The 18,006-nt window shown below is 38.7% G+C and overlaps 1 protein-coding gene across 2 annotated transcripts in view; it reads left to right on the top strand.

Moving 5' to 3' along the window:
* LOC106565280 (E3 ubiquitin-protein ligase Itchy) overlaps positions 1-18,006 on the top strand; it is a 73,806-nt gene that overhangs the window by 23,840 nt on the left and 31,960 nt on the right. For both annotated transcript variants that reach the window (XM_045691403.2, XM_014132219.3), the window contains exons 9-11: positions 100-195; positions 11,378-11,552; positions 14,486-14,555. In XM_045691403.2, coding sequence (XP_045547359.1) covers positions 100-195; positions 11,378-11,552; positions 14,486-14,555 — 341 coding nt within the window. The remainder of the gene's footprint in view (positions 1-99; positions 196-11,377; positions 11,553-14,485; positions 14,556-18,006) is intronic.

Genomic DNA, 18,006 nt, shown 5'->3' with positions numbered 1-18,006 from the left:
TGAGGAACTTAACATTATTTTAGGTATTACGATTACATTTGTGCAAGCCTGTTCCCCGTCAAATGTAGTTGCTGACTGTTCTATGTGTTTTGTATGAAGCTGGGAGCAGAGGGTGGACCAGAATGGCCGCATGTATTTCGTGGATCACATTGAGAAGAGGACAACATGGGACCGACCAGAGTCTCTCCCCTCTGGGTAACGTAACGCTTATGAAACATATACTTTATTCATCAAATCCTTATTTCATTTTTCATATACTGTATGTTTGACTTCCATACGGCAGTAGTGTATAACTGAGCCTACTCTTTGAAAAGTAACCAATGTATTTTGGATTACAGTAACTAATGTGTATGTTAAGCTGTATTAAAAAAGTGTTAAAGTACAGTGGAAAATAATTTTGGTTAAATTAGTTTCAGTAGAGCGCCTGCACAAAGAGGATACGACTACTAGTGTGACATCATGTGGCACTAGGAATGTTGCATGTTACCAGTTGTAGCTCAGTTGTAATGCTAAATGAATGTTGTAATACAGGGCTGATATTCCCTACTTCCCTACTTATTTCTTTGAGCTAAGTTTTGACCGACTGCCTTTTGAATGTCTTGGTACCTACTGGAGAGCTCTCCTTTGTCTACACCCATTCAGCATCGTCCACACCCTCTTAAGCTTTAGCTCCACCAATCTCTTTAAGGGTTGATCTGAGCTTTCTGTCCTAACAACAGTAGTTAAGCACCCAAGCTTGCTGGCTAACGGTTGTCACAGTGACATTTTATTAAAATGGACACTTGCATAGTGGAGTCTTTTGTTAAGACATGTAGCTAGCTAGCGAAACAATGAACCATAATCACAACTCATAACGTTACTACCCTGCATGAATGTGCAGGTAGCTAACCAACCAAGTTCAATGTTAGCTAGCTAACATTAGGCTATAACTAGCGAAGCAAATGGCTCTGAGATACGAATAATAAAATCGTACATGTAACGTTAGCTAGCGGGCCAGTTAGCTTGCTAGCTAACAGTACACTTTAACTTGAAATGAAAACGACTTTGTAAAAATTTGAAACATTTCATATCTGAAAATGTAGCTGACTAGGCGATCTTATCCATATACATCAAATCAAACTTTATTTGTCACATGTGCCGAATACAACAAGTGTAGACCTTACTGTGAAATGCTTACTTACAAGCCCTTAACCAACAGTGCAGTTGAAGAAGAAAATATTTACCAAGTAAAATATAATAAAAAGTACAATAAAATAACAATAACGAGGCTATATACAGGGGGGTACCGAGTCAGTGTGCGGGGGTACAGGTTAGTTGAGGTAATTTGTACATGTAGGTAGGGGTGAAGTGACTATGCATAGATAATAAACAGCAAGTAGCAGCGTTGTCCAAAACAAAGTGGGGGGGGTTCAATGTAAATAGTCTGGATGGCCATTTGATTAATTGTTCAGCAGTCTTATGGCTTGGGGGTACAGTGGTTCCTACTTTAAAAGTTGCCAGCTTACGCCGCGGGACTTAGAGGTAATTTGTGGTTTAATATACATACCCTGTGTCACCACTTCATTACTCCAGACCAGCACAAGGGGGAGTTAGAGCACTGATTATGCTTTTGGGTCCTACTGTGTGTCAAAGTGAATGGGCGACATAAACCTAGATAGAAACTGATATTTGTGCACGACTTCAGTATTACTTACTAAAACTGTTACACTAAGGTTTTTATTATTTTATTTTGTTAGGATTATTTTGCTCTTACTGTAGTACTGTAGGCCTATCCTGACCGGTCACGTTGTACAACGCCTGAGTGGCGCAACGGTCTAAGACACTGCATAGCAGTGCAAGCTGTGTTGCTACAGATGCTGGTTCAATACCCATGCCTGCCTCGAATGGGAGACCCATGAGATGACTGTAGGTTTTTGGTTTTTCTCCCTCTAAAAACAAAAATAAATAATTCTAAATAACAAACTGGCTTTATTTACAAACTAGTAACAATGTCTCAACCCATGTTCAAGAATGTCCTTTTTCTCAGTCATTTTACGTTATTTGAAAATGAAATCATCTCCAAAATATTTAAGGGACATTGCACTAATAATGGCGCTGACTAGGGAAACGTTTCTGCTGTTCTGTTCTTAGTGCCAGTCTGCACGTTCAAACTAAAACAATGTAACTAATAATGGCATCTTTATGCTTTTATTAATAAAATAATGATAAAAATACTCTTTTCAAAATGGCGATGTTTATTTAGTTATGGATCCATAACGAATTACTACAGAAATATCCTCTATGTAGTTATTGGCGGAGAGTCACGTTATATTTTTTGATATACTGTAGGCCTACCGTAGACGTGTTGAGTAATGTGCTGTTAAAAGTGGTGTAGGTCTTATTTATTTAAAGAGCATATTGAAGTTAGAAGCAATAGCCTACAACTATTTTGGCACTGTTTCGCACAAGCATTGGGACTGGTCTTGATGAATCAATTAGATTTTTATTTTCACTGAATCTCTGTTTGGGTATTGGTTAGACTAGAATTTGAATATTAGGGTGTAGAAATGTTATGCTCTTAGTGTAACCTTTATTTAACTAGGCAAGTCAGTTAATTAAGAACAAATTCTTATTTACAAGGACAGCCTACTCCTTCCTCCCCGTCGGGGAAATGAACCCCGGTCTCCCGCAGGACACTGGATTCTTTAGCTAAATAGCCCAGTTCTGTACTCCCGACCATCATGTTGTACAGCTCCATATTTTCCGTTCCATCCTAACGGACACCCAGAGGGTTTTTTGTTTTCCTTGGAATAGAAACACCATAATATTAATCAAATGAATCCCAAACAAATTATTTGTGATCTTGTGGTTACAGTAAACAAGATGCTGTGTTTTTATTTACAGTAGTGATGGACAGCTGGTGGCATTTTGAAAACAGGTTTTCAAACACTTGTAAACCATTAGCAGGACAATAGACTTTTTTTTTATAGCCCGGCTACTGTAGGTGTGAACATCCCCCTACCTGCAATGTATTCGATGCATAAGTGTTACATTTCTAACTCAAAACAGCAGTACAGTATTTCTAAATTAACATTTTTATGCTATCGTTAATAAAATGATAAATACTCTTTCAAAATGCAGATGTTTATGTAGTTAAGGATCCATTAGAAATGACTGAATAAATATCAGTGAATTACAGAAATATTGGAACAAAGTTGTCTTATGAAGGTAAGCAAATTGTTGCTTACTGGAAAATACTCTTTCAAACACACGGTCATGTTGTACAGCGCCATTATGGCTATTAGTAGAGCTATATTTTGGCCTTCCTGCGCACAATTGGCCCAGCTTTCTCTCCCTCTAAAAACAGAAATTAATGTTTTGGCTCTTATTGAGGTTACAATCGCTCTCTTTTGTTTATTTGAAAAGGAAATAACCTCAAATATCGTTATATATTATCAAGTTGATGACACAGTCATATAGCAGCACCTACATAAAGCTGAGTGACTCACTTATTCATAGCTTTGGATCAAAATAAATAAGTAACAACGTTTTTTCTGAATAGTCTTTTAATAAAGAAATGTTTTGGTTATCCTGACCTGGACACCATGCATAGTATTACAATGGGCCATTAGCAGGACAATATACCTTTTACAACACCTCTCTGTATTTTTGATACTCTTTGGATGGGAGCTCCGGAGTGGATGGGGGCTCTCGCAGTGCAAAATGAGTTGCTACAGATGCAGGTTTGAGACCCGTGAGGTGGCTTTTGGTTTTAATTTAGATTCCTGCAATCCTCTATATGTAATTATTGGCGGAGAGTTCTTATTTACAAGGACAGCCTACTCCTTCCTCCCCATCGGGGAATAGAACCCCAGTCTCCCACGTACCCGCATTCTCTAGTACAGCCATTATTGAAGGTACTTCAGGTCCCCGAGAAAGTCTGGACATGGCCTGCTCTCCCTTATGTAAGGAATTAGGCACTTTCCCATGTTTACTACAGTATGTGTTGTAGGTTATGTTTACTTGTCAGACTGCACAGTATAATAAACAAATGCAGGTGGCTTATATCTTCTAAATGCTTTATTATCCAAATATAAAAGCATATAAGGTACAGTACTGCATTTCTTCATCAGCATCTTCATGCTTTCGTTAATAAAATAATGATTAAAAACACTCTTTCAAAATGCAGATGTTGATTTAGTTATGGATCCATAACGAATTACTATGGGAATAAATATCACTGAATTACAGAAATATTGTAACAAAGTTGTCTAATGAAGGCAAACAAATTGTTGCTTACTGGAAAATACTATTTCTAACACATGGTCACGCTGTACAGCATCATTATTAGAAAAATATCGTTATATATAGCCTTCCCACTGTGGACATCTATTTCAGCACTGTTTCGCACTGTTTTGAGGCAAGCATGGAGAAACGGAAATGTTCAATTATATTCCATGATATTCTTAAGATGTACAGTTGAAGTCAAAAGTTTACATACACTTAGGTTGGAGTCATTAACTAGTTTTTCAATCACTCCACACATTTCTTTTTAACAAACTATAGTTTTGGCAAGTCGGTTAGGACATCTACTTTGTGCATGACACAAGTAATTTTTCCAACAATGGTTTACAGACAGATTATTTCACTTATAATTCACTGTATCACAATTCCAGTGGGTCAGAAGTTTAGATACACTAAGTTGACTGTGCCTTTAAACAGCTTGGAAATTTCCAGAAAATTATGTCATGGCTTTAGAAGCTTCTGCTAGGCTAATTGACATAATATGAGTCAATTGGAGGTGTACCTGTGGATGTATTTCAAGGCCTACTTTCAAAGTCAGTGCCTCTTTGCTTAGCATCATGGGAAAATCAAAAGAAATCAGCCAAGACCTCAGAAAATAAATTGTAGACCTCCACAAGTCTGGTTCATCCTTGGGAGGAATTTCCAAACGCCTGAAGGTACCATGTTCATCTGTACAAACAATACTACACAAGTATAAACACCATGGGACCACACAGCCGTCATACCGCTCAGGAAGACGCTTTCTGAAGATGGTGGAGGAAACCGGTACAAAAGTATCTATATCCACAGTAAAATGCGTCCTACATTGGCACAACCTGAAAGGCCGCTCAGCAAGGAAGAAGCCACTGCTCCAAAACCGCCATAAAAAAGCCAGGGAAAATTATGTGGATATATTGAAGCAACATCTCAAGACATCAGTCAGGAAGTTAAAGCTTGGTTGCAAATGGGTCTTCCAAATGGACAATGACCCCAAGCATACTTCCAAAGTTGTGGAAAAATGGCTTAAGGACAACAAAGTCAAGGTATTGGAGTGGCCATCACAAAGCCCTGACGTCAATCTTATAGAAAATTTGTAGACAGAACTGAAAAAGCGTGTGTGAGCAAGGAGGCCTACAAACCTGACTCAGTTACACCAGCTCTGTCAGGAGGAATGGGCCAAAATTCACCCAACTTGTTGTGGGAAGCTTGTGGAAGGCTACCCGAAACGTTTGACCCAAGTTAAACTATTTAAATGTAATGCTACCAAATACTAATTGAGTGTATGTAAACTTCTGACCCACTGGGAATGTGATGAAAGAAATAAAAGCTGAAATGTACAATTTTCTGAACTATTATTTTGACATTTACATTCTTAAAATAAAGTGGTGATACTAACTGACCTAAGACAGGGAATTATTGCTTGGATTAAATGTCAGGAATTGTGAAAAACTGAGTTTTTAAATGTATTTGGCTAAGGTGTATGTAAACTTCTGACTTCAACTGTATGTGTTGACTGAATATAAGCAAGTGATGTCTGCTTAATAATCAAGTTAGGTTTCTTCAGAAATAAATAATTCAAAATAACGAACTGGATTTATTTATAAATTAGTGAGAATGTCTCACCCGATGTTCAAGAATGGCTTTTTTCTCACTCACTCTAGCTTAAATGAAAATGAAATTTCCAAATATCGTTACATTTTAAACAAAGCGATTTATTAATTCACTTTGAATTGTGTAAAAGCCCCTTAGATATCTTTCACAGATCCTAACAGAAAATGACCCTTAAATATTAACTTCTTATGGGCAGGTGAGATGGTAGCGTCCCACCTGGCCAACATCCGGTGAAATTGCAGAGTGCGAAATTCAAACTACAGAATTATCAATATTTAACTTTCATAAGAATCACAAGTGTAATACATCAAAATAAAGCTTAACTTCTTGTTAATCCAGCCGCTGTGTCAAATTTCAAAAAGGCTTTACAGCGAAAGCACACCATGCGATTATCTGAGGATAACGCCCTGCATACAAAACCATGAAAAGGATATAAAGTCAGAAATAGTGATATAAAAAATGCCTTACCTTTTGATCTTCTTCTGTTGGCACTCCATAAGGTCCAAGTTACATCACAAATGGTCCTTTTGTTCGATAATGTCATTCTTTATATCTATAAAACCTCAGTTTAGCTGGTGCGCTTCAGTCAATAATCCACCCAGTTTCCCTTCATCAAAATGCATCCAAAATCCCAAACGTTACTAATAAACTTTTCCAAAACTCAGGTACCCTAATATGTAAATAAACAATTACATTTAAGATGGAGAATCGTTATTGTCTTTACCGGAGAAAAATACCAAAGACCGCACTCTCATTCACGCGCTTGGAAACACTACAAGCCAAAATGGGAGCCACTTAGAAAATCTACAATTTCTGGCTCATTTTTCCAACAACCAGCCTGAAACTCTTTCTAAAGACTGTTGACATCTAGTGGAAGCCCTAGGAACTGCAAGCCATTGAAAATAGTGGTTGGCTGAATTTTTTGTTGTTGTTGGTATGTTTGTCCTCTGGGTTTTGCCTGCCATATCAGTTCTGTTATACTCACAGACACAATTTTAGAAACTTTAGTGTTTTCTATCCAAATCTACCAATTATATGCATATCCTAGCTTCTGGGCCTGAGTAACAGGCAGTTTACTTTGGGCACGCTTTTCATCCGGACGTGAAAATACTGCCCCCTACCCAAGAGAGGTTAATTTAGAGTCCTCCAATCCTCTAAATGTAATTATTGGGTGAGAGTCACGTCATTGATAAAAATATTTTAGATGTACTGTAGGCCTACCATAGGTGAAATTAGTATTGGTTACACTACAATTAGGTTGTGGAAATCTTATGCCCCTTAGATATTAATTTAGAATTCTCCAATCCACTTATGCTCTAACAAACTCCCGACCACCACGCAATATTTTCCATTCCATCCTCACGGAAACCCAGAGTTTTTCGTTTTTTTTGGAATAGAAACACCATAATAATAATCAACTTAATTAAGCCAAATTTCTTCAAATCAATCCCATTCCCAAACGAGAATATGCATATAATTTGTCGATTTGGATAGAAAACACTCTAAAGTTTCTAAAACTGTTTGAATGGTGTCTGTGAGTATAACAGAACTCATATGGCAGGCCAAAACCTGAGAAGATTCCATACAGGAAGTGCCCTGTCTGACAGTTTATTGTCCTTCTTTAGCCTCTCTATTGAAAATACAGCATCTGTGCTGTAATGTGACATTTTCTAAGGCTTCCATTGGCTCTCAGAAGGCGCCAGAAAGTGTAATGAGATGTCTGCAGTCTCTGGGCTAAGTACAGCAGCTCTGTTTGTTACTGGTCAGGCTGAGGGCAGTGACACTGGAGATGCGCGTTCATGCTGACTTCTCCATTTTGTTCTTTCAGTCTTTGAATGAATACAACGTCGCCCGGTTGGAATATTATCGCTATTTTACGAGAAAAATCGCATAAAATTGATTTTAAACAGCGTTTGACATGCTTCGAAGTACGGTAATGGAATATTTTGAAATTTTGTCACGAAATGAACAGGCACCACATCGATTATATGCAACCATGTGTAGTTAACTAGTGATTATGTTAAGATTGATCGTTTTTTATAAGATACATTTAATGCTAGCTAGCAACTTACCTTGGCTTCTTGCTGCCCTCACGTAACAAGTAGTCAGCCTGCCATGCAGGCTCCTCGTGCGTTGGATTGGATTAGTAACCGGAAGCGAATCCCCGAATCCCCCCCTGAACAAGGCAGTTAACCCCCGTTCCTAGGCCGTCATTGAAAATAAGAATGTGTTCTAGTTAAATAAAGGTGTAAAAAAATATGTCTCCCCCCAAAAAATCGGCGGCCAAAAATACAGATTACCGATTTGTTATGAAAACTTGAAATCGGCCCTAATTAATCGGTTGACCTCTACTTTGTATGCATCTCTGTGTGTGGAGTAAAGGTGGTTTAGAGTTTTTTTAAATTATATATTTTACCTCTTGTTGACATGCTGATAAAAATTTGGTCAAACTGATTTAAGTTTGCCTGCATTCAAGTCCCCGGCCACTAAGAGCGCCGCTTCTGGATGGTTGGACGCTTCTCCCTGTCACGGTTGCCATGGTTGCCCTTAGTTTGAAGATGTAATCCGGAGACAGATGTTTTTTCCATCTCCTTAGCTATCATACTCTAATACCTCCAGAAAATGTAGAGCAACCCCCTGTATATAACTTTTTTATGTAAATGGGTTGTTACTTTTTGATTGGATTAAAAAAATGTACCGTAGTTTATTTAAGAAATATTTTATTAACTCTCTTGAACTACATTGTTGGTTAAGGGCTTGTAAGTAAGCATTTCACGGTAAGGTCTACACCTGTTGTATTCGGGCACATGTGACAAATAAAATTTGATTTGATTTATACAGTTCTACTAAGCAATATATTTAAATAAAAAAAGCTGTGTTAGGTTTACCTACACACACTGACAAGCTCAAATAGACAGAAGTGTGCTATATGGCAGAACAATCCGAACTCAGCTCGGCATGTCCAGCCCACTCATTATCTCAGCCAATCATGGCTAGCGGGAAGTTTTTTTTTTTTGTTCTGTGGCTAAACCAACTAGGCTCCGAATTTTAACAATTTAATTCAGATTTACAGATGGCATACACGTTTGTTATTAAGGCACATGAAATTTCACATGTTCCAGAAGGCATTTCTGCCAAAAAATGCATTTTGAATTTTTATATATTTTTTCTGTTCAAATGGCTCTCGTTTGTAGTAGTGACCCGCGACATACGTCTAGTTTCCTTAAAAATGTTGTTCGGTTACAGCCTTGTTCAAAAATGTATTAAATATTTCCCCCCCCCCCCTCATCAATCTACACATAATACCCCATAATAACAGAGCAAAAACAGGTTTTTAGAAATGTTTGCCAATTTATTACAAATAAAAAAACAAGATATTACATTTACATAAGTACTCAGACCCTTTACTCAGTACTTTGTTGAAGCACCTTTGGCAGCGATTACAGCCTTGAGTATTCTTGGGTATGACTCTACAAGCTTGCCACACCTGTATTTGGGGAGTTTATCCCATTCTTCTCTGCAAATCCTCTCAAGCTCTGTCAGGTTGGATGGGGGAGTGTTGCTGCACAGCTATTTTCAGGTCTCTCCAGAGATGTTTGATCGGGTTCATGTCCGGGCTCTGACTGTGCCACTCAAAGACATTCAGACACTTGTCCCGAATCCACTCCTGCGTTGTCTTGGCTGTGTGCTTAGGGTCGTTGTCCTGTTGGAAGGTAAACCTTCGCCCCAGTCTGAGGTCCTGAGCGCTCTGGAACAGGTTTTCATCAAGGATCTCTCTGTACTTTGCTCCGTTCATCTTTCCCTCGATTCTGTCTAGTCTCCCAGTCCCTGCCGCTGAAAAACATCCCCACAACATGATGCTGCCGCCACCATGCTTCACTGTAGGGATGGTGCCTGATTTCCTCCAGACATGACACTCTGCATTCGGCCAAATAGTTCAATCTTGGTTTCATCAGACCAGAGAATCTTGTTTCTCGTCTTTAGGTGCCTTTTGGCAAACTCCATTGCCGCTGTCATGTGCCTTTTACTGAGGAGTGGCTTCCGTCTGACCACTCTACCATAAAGGCCGCATTGGTGGAGTGCTGCAGAGATGGTTGTCTTTCTGGAAGGTTTTTCCATCTCCACAGAGGAACTCTGGAGCTCTGTCAAAGTGACCATCAGGTTCTTGGTCAACTCCCTGACCAAGGCCCTTCTCCCCCGATTGCTTAGTTTGGCTGGGTGGCCAGCTCCTGGAAGAGTCTTGGTGGTTCCAAACTTCTTCCATTTAAGAATGGTGGCCACTGTGTTCTTGGTGACCATCAATGCTGCTGAAATGTTTTGGTACCCTTCCCCAGATCTGTGCCTCGACACAATCCTGTCTCGGATATCTACGGACAATTCCTTCAACCTCATGGCTTAGTTTTTGATCTGACATGCACTGTCAACTGTGGGACCTTTGATAGACAGGTGTTTATTTTCCAAATCATGTCCAATCAATTGAATTTATCACAGGTGGACTCCAAGTTGTAGAAACATCTCAAGGATGATCAATGGTAACAGGATGCACCTGAGCTCAATTTTAGGTCTTATAGCAAAGGGTCTGAGTACTTATTGAAGCTATTTCAGTTTTTTTTTTTAAATTGTAATTTTTCAATTAACTAAAAACCTGTTTACATTTTTCATTATGGTGTATTGTGTGTAGATTGCTGAGGGTTTTTATTTATTGCATTTTAGAATAAGGCTGTAAAGTAACAAGTGTAAAAAGTCAAGGCGGCTGATTACTTTCCGAAGGCACTGTGCGCCGAGTGTACAAAACATTATGAACACCTGCTCTTTCCACGACACAGACTGGGCAGGTGAATCCAGGTGAAATCTCTGATCCATCATTGATGTCACTTGTTAAATCCACTTCAATCAGTGTGGATGAAGGGGAGACGACAGGTTAAAGGATTTTTAAGCCTAGAGACAATTGAGACATGCGGTGTATGTGTGCCATTCAGAGGGTGAATGGGCAAGACAAAATATTTAATTGCCTTTTAACGGGGTATGATAGTAGGTGCCAGGCGATAGTAGGTGTCAAGAACTGCAACGCTGCTGGGTTTTCATGCTCAACAGTTTCCTGTCTTTCAAGAATGGTCCACCTCCCAAAAGACATCCAGCCAACTTGACACAACTGTGGGAAGCATTGGGGTCAACGTGGGCCAGCATCCCTGTGGAATGCTTTCAACACTTTGTAGAGTCAATACACCAACAAATTGAGGCTGATTGATGGCAAAAGGGGCGGTGCAACTCAATATTAGGAAGGTGTTCTTAATGTTTTGTACACTTGGTGTATAAGTTAATGGATAGATGTAAGCAAGGTTACCACCCTATTACTTACACCTATCCAACCGTTTCAGATCTGGGATTACTTCAAGAAAGGTGGACTGGAAATGGATCCTTATTTCTGAACTATTCATACAGGGCCTTCATTATTTTGCCGCCATACAAAATTCACTCGCCTCTCCCCTCCTGTCCCGTGTAGGTGGGAGCGGCGTGTGGACCCCATGGGCAGGGTGTACTTCGTGGACCACATCACCCGGACCACCACGTGGCAGCGCCCCACGCAGGAGTCTGTGCGCAACTATGAGGAGTGGCAGCACCAGCGCAGCCAGCTGCAGGGGGCCATGCAGCAGTTCAACCAGAGGTTCATTTTTGGGGTAAGACACAGGCTACCTTGCAATACTCTCTTCTTCCTCCCAAAGTGTGCACTTGTTCACTTCTCTGCACTGGCACAATCCTAAATTGTGGAGATCTGAGATTATTTGAAAGGTGTAAGCAATATGGTGAAACTTAGCCTTAGAACCTCCTAGCTTATCAAAGTGGCAAGTTGAAACTATTACCAAATTGCTAACACCTGCCAAATCATCTCAGATCTCCACAAGTGCATAGGGTCTAGGGGTGGATTTGGGATTGGGCTGCTGTCGTGACATGAGCTTGATTAATCTGAGGACTGTTGTCTCTAACTAACAATGTTTCATTGTTACCCGATTTTTAAATTCATTGTGTAAAACAATTAACTCATTAGGATTTTGGGCACCACGGAAAAAGTTGTTTTAAGAGTTACCATCTCCCGAATTAAACTCTAGAATAGATATATATATATTGATAACAGTCAATTTATTAATCATCACCTCATCTTATCATTTTGAACGTTGTATCCTCCTTGCATCTGCAAAAACCCCAGCCTTACGTATGATTCAGCACTACACAAATTGGTTTAATTATGTATTTATTAGCTAACTAAATAATAACAAAGGATAAACACACACACAGTATAGATTATTGACTAGAAACTTAATACGAAGCAAACAGGTCCCTAGCGGACTAACATAATATGACGGTTTGTTACAACAGAGATGGAGAGAGGGGGGGCAGAAAGGGACAGAGACATAATACTTTGGTACATTTAGAACCTACTCTCACAGTAATCATATACTTTGCACATGAACCGCTGCCCGCTTGGAGTAAGAAATCATGAATGTATTTTTGTGGGATGCCGCCGCGTAGTTCTCGGAACCGGGCCACCCTGGAAAGGTAGTTCGTTGGATATTCATTCGACGCGCTTGTAAGGATCGGATTGTCCACAAGAGGTCACAATGTCCTCCTTAGTTGCCCATGGCTCCAAGACTTGTCATGTAGTCTTGAACAGAGCTACAGCATGGATTTTTTTTTCACTCGTTCTGGAAGATTGGTCCTTTTGAAGATGGGCTAATCAGCTCTCTCTTAACAAAAACACTTTCATAATTTTTCATATGCCCAACGTATTGAATGAAAACTTTGTGCATATAGTGTGTATACTTTTCAAGTTACAGTATATCCTAAACGTTTTTATAACATCACAAAATAACAGCCTATATGACATTTGTTTTCTGTAGATCATTTCTGACAATTCCCCACGTTCTTATGTTAGAAATATTGATCCACTATTCACTTTTTAACGTGTTAGAGTTTCGGCGGGTGTCTGTTAACCTGTTGGGTCTAGGGGGCAGCATTTGCACGTCTGGATAAAAAAAATGTACCCGATTTAATCTGGTTACTAATCCTACCCAGTAACTAGAATATGCATATACTTATTATATATGGATAGAAAACACTCTAAAGTTTCCAAAACTGTTTGAATGGTGTCTGTGAGTATAACAGAACTCATTTGGCAGGCAAAACCCTGAGACATTTTCTGACAGGAAGTGGATACCTGATGTGTTGTATTGACTTTAAACCTATCCCATTGAAAAACACAGGGGTTTAGGAATATTTTGGCACTTCCTATTGCTTCCACTAGATGTCACCAGCCTTTACAAAGTGTTTTGAGTCTTCTGGAGGGAGATCTGACCGAACAAGAGCCATGGAACGGTGATGTCCCATTAGACACCTGGCGCGCTACTTCATGTTGGGTACCCTCGTTCCAATACGTTATAAAAGAGTATGCATTCGTCCACCTTGAATATTATTCATGTTCTGGTTAAAAAAGGCCCTAATGATTTATGCTATACAACGTTTGACATGTTTGAACGAACGGAAATATATTTTTTCCCCTCGTTCATGACGAGAAGTCCGGCTGGCTTACATCATGTGCTAACGAGACGGAGATTTTTGGACATAAATGATGAGCTTTTTTGAACAAAACTACATTCGTTATGGACCTGTGATACCTGGAAGTGACATCTGATGAAGAGAATCAAAGGTAATGGATTATTTACATAGTATTTTCGATTTTAGATCTCCCCAACATGACGTCTAGTCTGTATCGCAACGCGTATTTTTCTGGGCACAGTGCTCAGATTATTGCAAAGTGTGATTTCCCAGTAAGGTTATTTTTAAATCTGGCAAGTTGATTGCGTTCAAAAGATGTAAATCTATAATTCTTTAAATGACAATATAATATTTTACCAATGTTTTCTAATTTTAATTATTTAATTTGTGACGCTGACTTGACTGCCGGTTATTGGAGGGAAACGATTTCCTCAACATCAATGCCATAGTAAAACGCTGTTTTTGGATATAAATATCAACTTGATAGAACTAAAAATGCATGCATTGTCTAACATAATGTCCTAGGAGTGTCATCTGATGGAGATTGTAAAAGGTTAGTGCATCATTTTAGCTGGTTTTATGGTTTTGGTGACCCTGTCTTTGACTTGACAAAACATTACACACAACTCTTGTAAATGTACTGTCCTAACATACTCTAAATTTATGCTTTCGCCGTAAAACCTTTTTGAAATCGTAAAACATGGTTAGATTAAGGAGATGTTTATCTTTCAAATGGTGTAACATAGTTGTATTTTTGAAAAATTTGAATTTTGACATTTATTTGGATTCAAATTTGCCGCTCTTGAAATGCACCTGCTGTTGATGGAGTGCACCACGGGTGGCACGCTAGCGTCCCACCTAGCCCCAAGAGGTTAACAAAGGACATTCCTTTCGCCAATACTGGAAGGGAAAAGAGAATCCTCTTATACTTACATATACGACAGGGTGTGAGTTGTCAACACCCACACAGGTTCCCTCCCTTCTACTATTGTAAAGAAGCATTATTCAACACATGTACTGTAAACTCTGCTAATTTCACCTCCTTGTTTCTCCATTGTAGCTCCAGGATCAGCAAATAGCTGCAGCAAACAAAGAGTTTGACCCACTTGGGCCGCTGCCACATGGCTGGGGTAAGTAGCACATTCCACGACAATGCGTTTCAACTGTAACTTATGTCACTATGCTTGGAAAGTGCAGACAAAACATCAAAATGTAAACATTACCTAGAAATGCCTTGCCAGTTTAGGTGGCAGCATCATGTTTGCTAGCTCAGGGCAGTGTTATAGCTAACTAACTGTACATTGTTTTTGCCCCACAGTTAGCCAGGTTAGTTAGCTAACTAGCTGAAATTACTTCCAGTTAGTTGGCAACTGCTCACACTCTTTCTCTTTACCCCAACACTGGTGTGTCAAAATGTACGTTTATTTTGACAGATTAGGATTCAATTAACTTTCTAAGCATACAACTGTAATGGAAATCTATATGTGGTACGATGAGGGATTCTAAAGCTTACTCTATGCTTACCAGTCGACACAGTTTGCAGAAATGTTGTAAAGTTTTTGTTAGTTTTGGTGTTTGGCAGGGTTTCTTTTGGCTGTTCGAGTGCACATTTTTTTCTTGAGGTAAGCTGAAGTTCGGTAGTCAACGTCTATGCCCCTTTGTGAGTGGTCAACAGTAAGGATTCTTCAATTAAATGTTTGTTGTCATTCAACGAGAGGAGACTACTTTTCCTGCAAATTTTTTTCGCTTGAAAAATATTTCACCAAACATCTTAGTTATATCTACAATTGTGCGAATGAAGACCTCCTCAGCAAAAACTTCAATTAATGATAGATTTCTTAATTTATCTTAGATTGTTTCTGGCTATTTTTAGGAAGTTTTACTGGGTATGTTAATGATACAGTGTCTCAAGTAGGGCTGGGCGATATGGCCAAAATATTATATCACAGTATTTAAAAAGAATTGGACGGTATGACGGTATTTGACGATATTTTTAGTTTTTGAATAATGAAAGTTCTACATTTGCTTTATGAGTAGTGAGTGATCCTAGGGTGGTAACGCATACATTCTAAGTGATATCAATGAGTCTTTATCCATTCTGATTTGTTTTATACTGTTCAATTCAACTTCAACCAAAACAAATTTCAGCACTTTTATAATTTCTGCATTTCCTGCGCTCAATTGCAGTGGTGGAAAAAGTACCCAATTGTCATACTTGAGTAAAAGTAAAGATACATTGATAGAAAATTACTAAGTAAAAGTGAAAGTCACCCAGTAAAATACTGCTTGAAAAAAAGTCTAAAAGTATTTGGTTTTAAATATACTTAAGTATCAAAAGTAAATGTAATTGATAAAATGTACTTAAGTATCAAAGTAAAAGTATAAGTAATTTCAAATTCCTTATATTAAGCATACCAGATGGCACCATTTTCTTGTTTTTTATTTTTATTTTAGGATAGCCAGGGGCACACTCCAACACTCAGATATAATTTACAAACAAAGCATTTGTGTTTAGTGAGTCCTCTAGATCAGAGGCAGTAGATGACCAGGGATGTTCTCTTGACAAGTATGTGAATTGAACCATTTTCCTCTCCTGCTAAGCATTAGAAATGTAACCAGTACATTTAGGTGTCAGGGAAAATGTATGGAGTAAAAAGTATAGTATTTTCTTTAAGAATGTAGTGAAGTTAAATTTGTCAAATAAAAATTGTAAAGTACAGATACCCCAAAAAATTACTTGAGTCGTACTTGAAAGTATTTTTACTTAAGTACTTTACACCACTGCTCAATTGAGATCACTTCCACACTGCCACGTAGGGCTGCACGATATGGGCAAATAATCTAGGACTTATTTTTAACCAAATGTTGCAATCGCGGTTTGACTTGCTAATTAGAGCAAAACTGTTGGAATCATGGAAATAGAATGACTATTCTAATTCTATAGTTAGAATATAATAGTGGACACTTTGAATACAGTGTTTGAGATGACAACTAATTAAAATGCCAGGGAGGAGTTTTTGTGACAGGGTAGTTACTAAAGAGCTGATAAGTGTTTCCTAGGGGACCCTATAAGCTTTGGCTACATTGCATGTATTCTCTTAGCTACTTCATGTAGCTAACATATTCTTGCTTTGCATATTCCTCTTTGATTTAGAAGATGCTGTTGCACAAACAACATGCTGATGTAAGAAACACAAACTAATAGTGTCATTATAGAACGCGAGTGTATTTATATTAAGAAGGAAAGTGAAAACAGCATTGTTGTCATCAACATTGTTACATGTGCTGCGTTGACCATGCAGACTGAACGCAAGTGTCTCGTGGTTGAGGAACATCAAATGCGCTCCTTGAGTGACAGGGGGAGTGGCTAAGTCTGTGTGGAAAGTGGCACGGAGAGAAAGAGGGGAGAGAGATGTAAACTATAAAAATTGACATTACACATGGCGTATCACATTTAACAAACCAAACATTCAAATACCGGTATAGAAGGTAAAGTAAAAACCCAAACCGGTCCCTGCATCAATACCGGTATATCATAAAATACGGTATACCGCCCAGGCCTAGTCTCAAGTGGGACAAACAACTTTAATATTGCAGATATTTTCTAGGTTTTTGATCGAAGATCTCGAGGGAGTATGCGAGGCAGACGTTCGCTTCGCCTAACCAAGTTCTGCTAGGAACAAACCAAACCTAGTTGTAGATGCCTTGAGGGCTCTATTTTAACAATCCAAATGCAAACATAAATCTTAGTGCACTCGCTGTTGCTTTGTGGGTGTCAGATATATTTGTTCTATTTTGACAGCGGGAATTATGGGCGCACACCTGCCGTTAGTGTAAAAGGCAGGCTTTCTATGAATTATACCATTGTTGGTCTGACGAGGGCTTGACAACTCACTGGTCAATGAAAGCCTGCTCCAAAGCTTTTTTTTTTTTAAATATCTTACATTTTTTTGTTTTCCTTGTTTCAGGTCAACATCATAAACAAATTGTACATATATTTGATTTCCAAAAAACAAAACAAGGTAACATAAAACATAGCATAACAAACAACAAAACAATGAGAGCAAACAAAAACACACTATCAATTGTACATTCACTTTGAGTTCTCTGCTCTCTTACAATATTTCATTGCCTCTAACGATTTTTTTCTCTCCATACATGTCTTCCTTAATTTGACTGTTGCAAAGTGTGTGGCTGTAGTGTATATAGAATACAAAATACCCCTAACGGAGTATTGAGGCCTTGCCTTACAGCTATACAACGAAAATTATTCCATACATGAAAGCGGAGTCAAGAGGGCCAGGGTCCAGTTGTATCAACGAAAGAGCCATAGTATTTGTATATTGACACTTCTTAGGGTATCTGCAACTTTAGGGGGAAGAGATGGCAAAAAGGGATCCAATATTGTGAAGATATCTCTTTCCTTATTCCTAAATATAGTGCTCATTTTCTCCAGTAGCAGCACTTTAAAGACCTCATAATTCCCCTGATTTATTGTTAGTAGCTGATACAGTTAAGGAGAATACATTTGCGGCCAACAAAGAGTATTTTTTTTAAGATTGAGCTGTGCTATGGTAAATG

The sequence above is a fragment of the Salmo salar genome, chromosome 12, assembly GCF_965601325.2.
Source record: "Salmo salar chromosome 12, fSalSal1, whole genome shotgun sequence".
Lineage (NCBI taxonomy): Eukaryota > Metazoa > Chordata > Actinopteri > Salmoniformes > Salmonidae > Salmo > Salmo salar.
The sequence above is the reverse complement of the archived record's forward strand: the minus strand, read 5'-3'. Positions and strand labels throughout refer to the sequence as shown.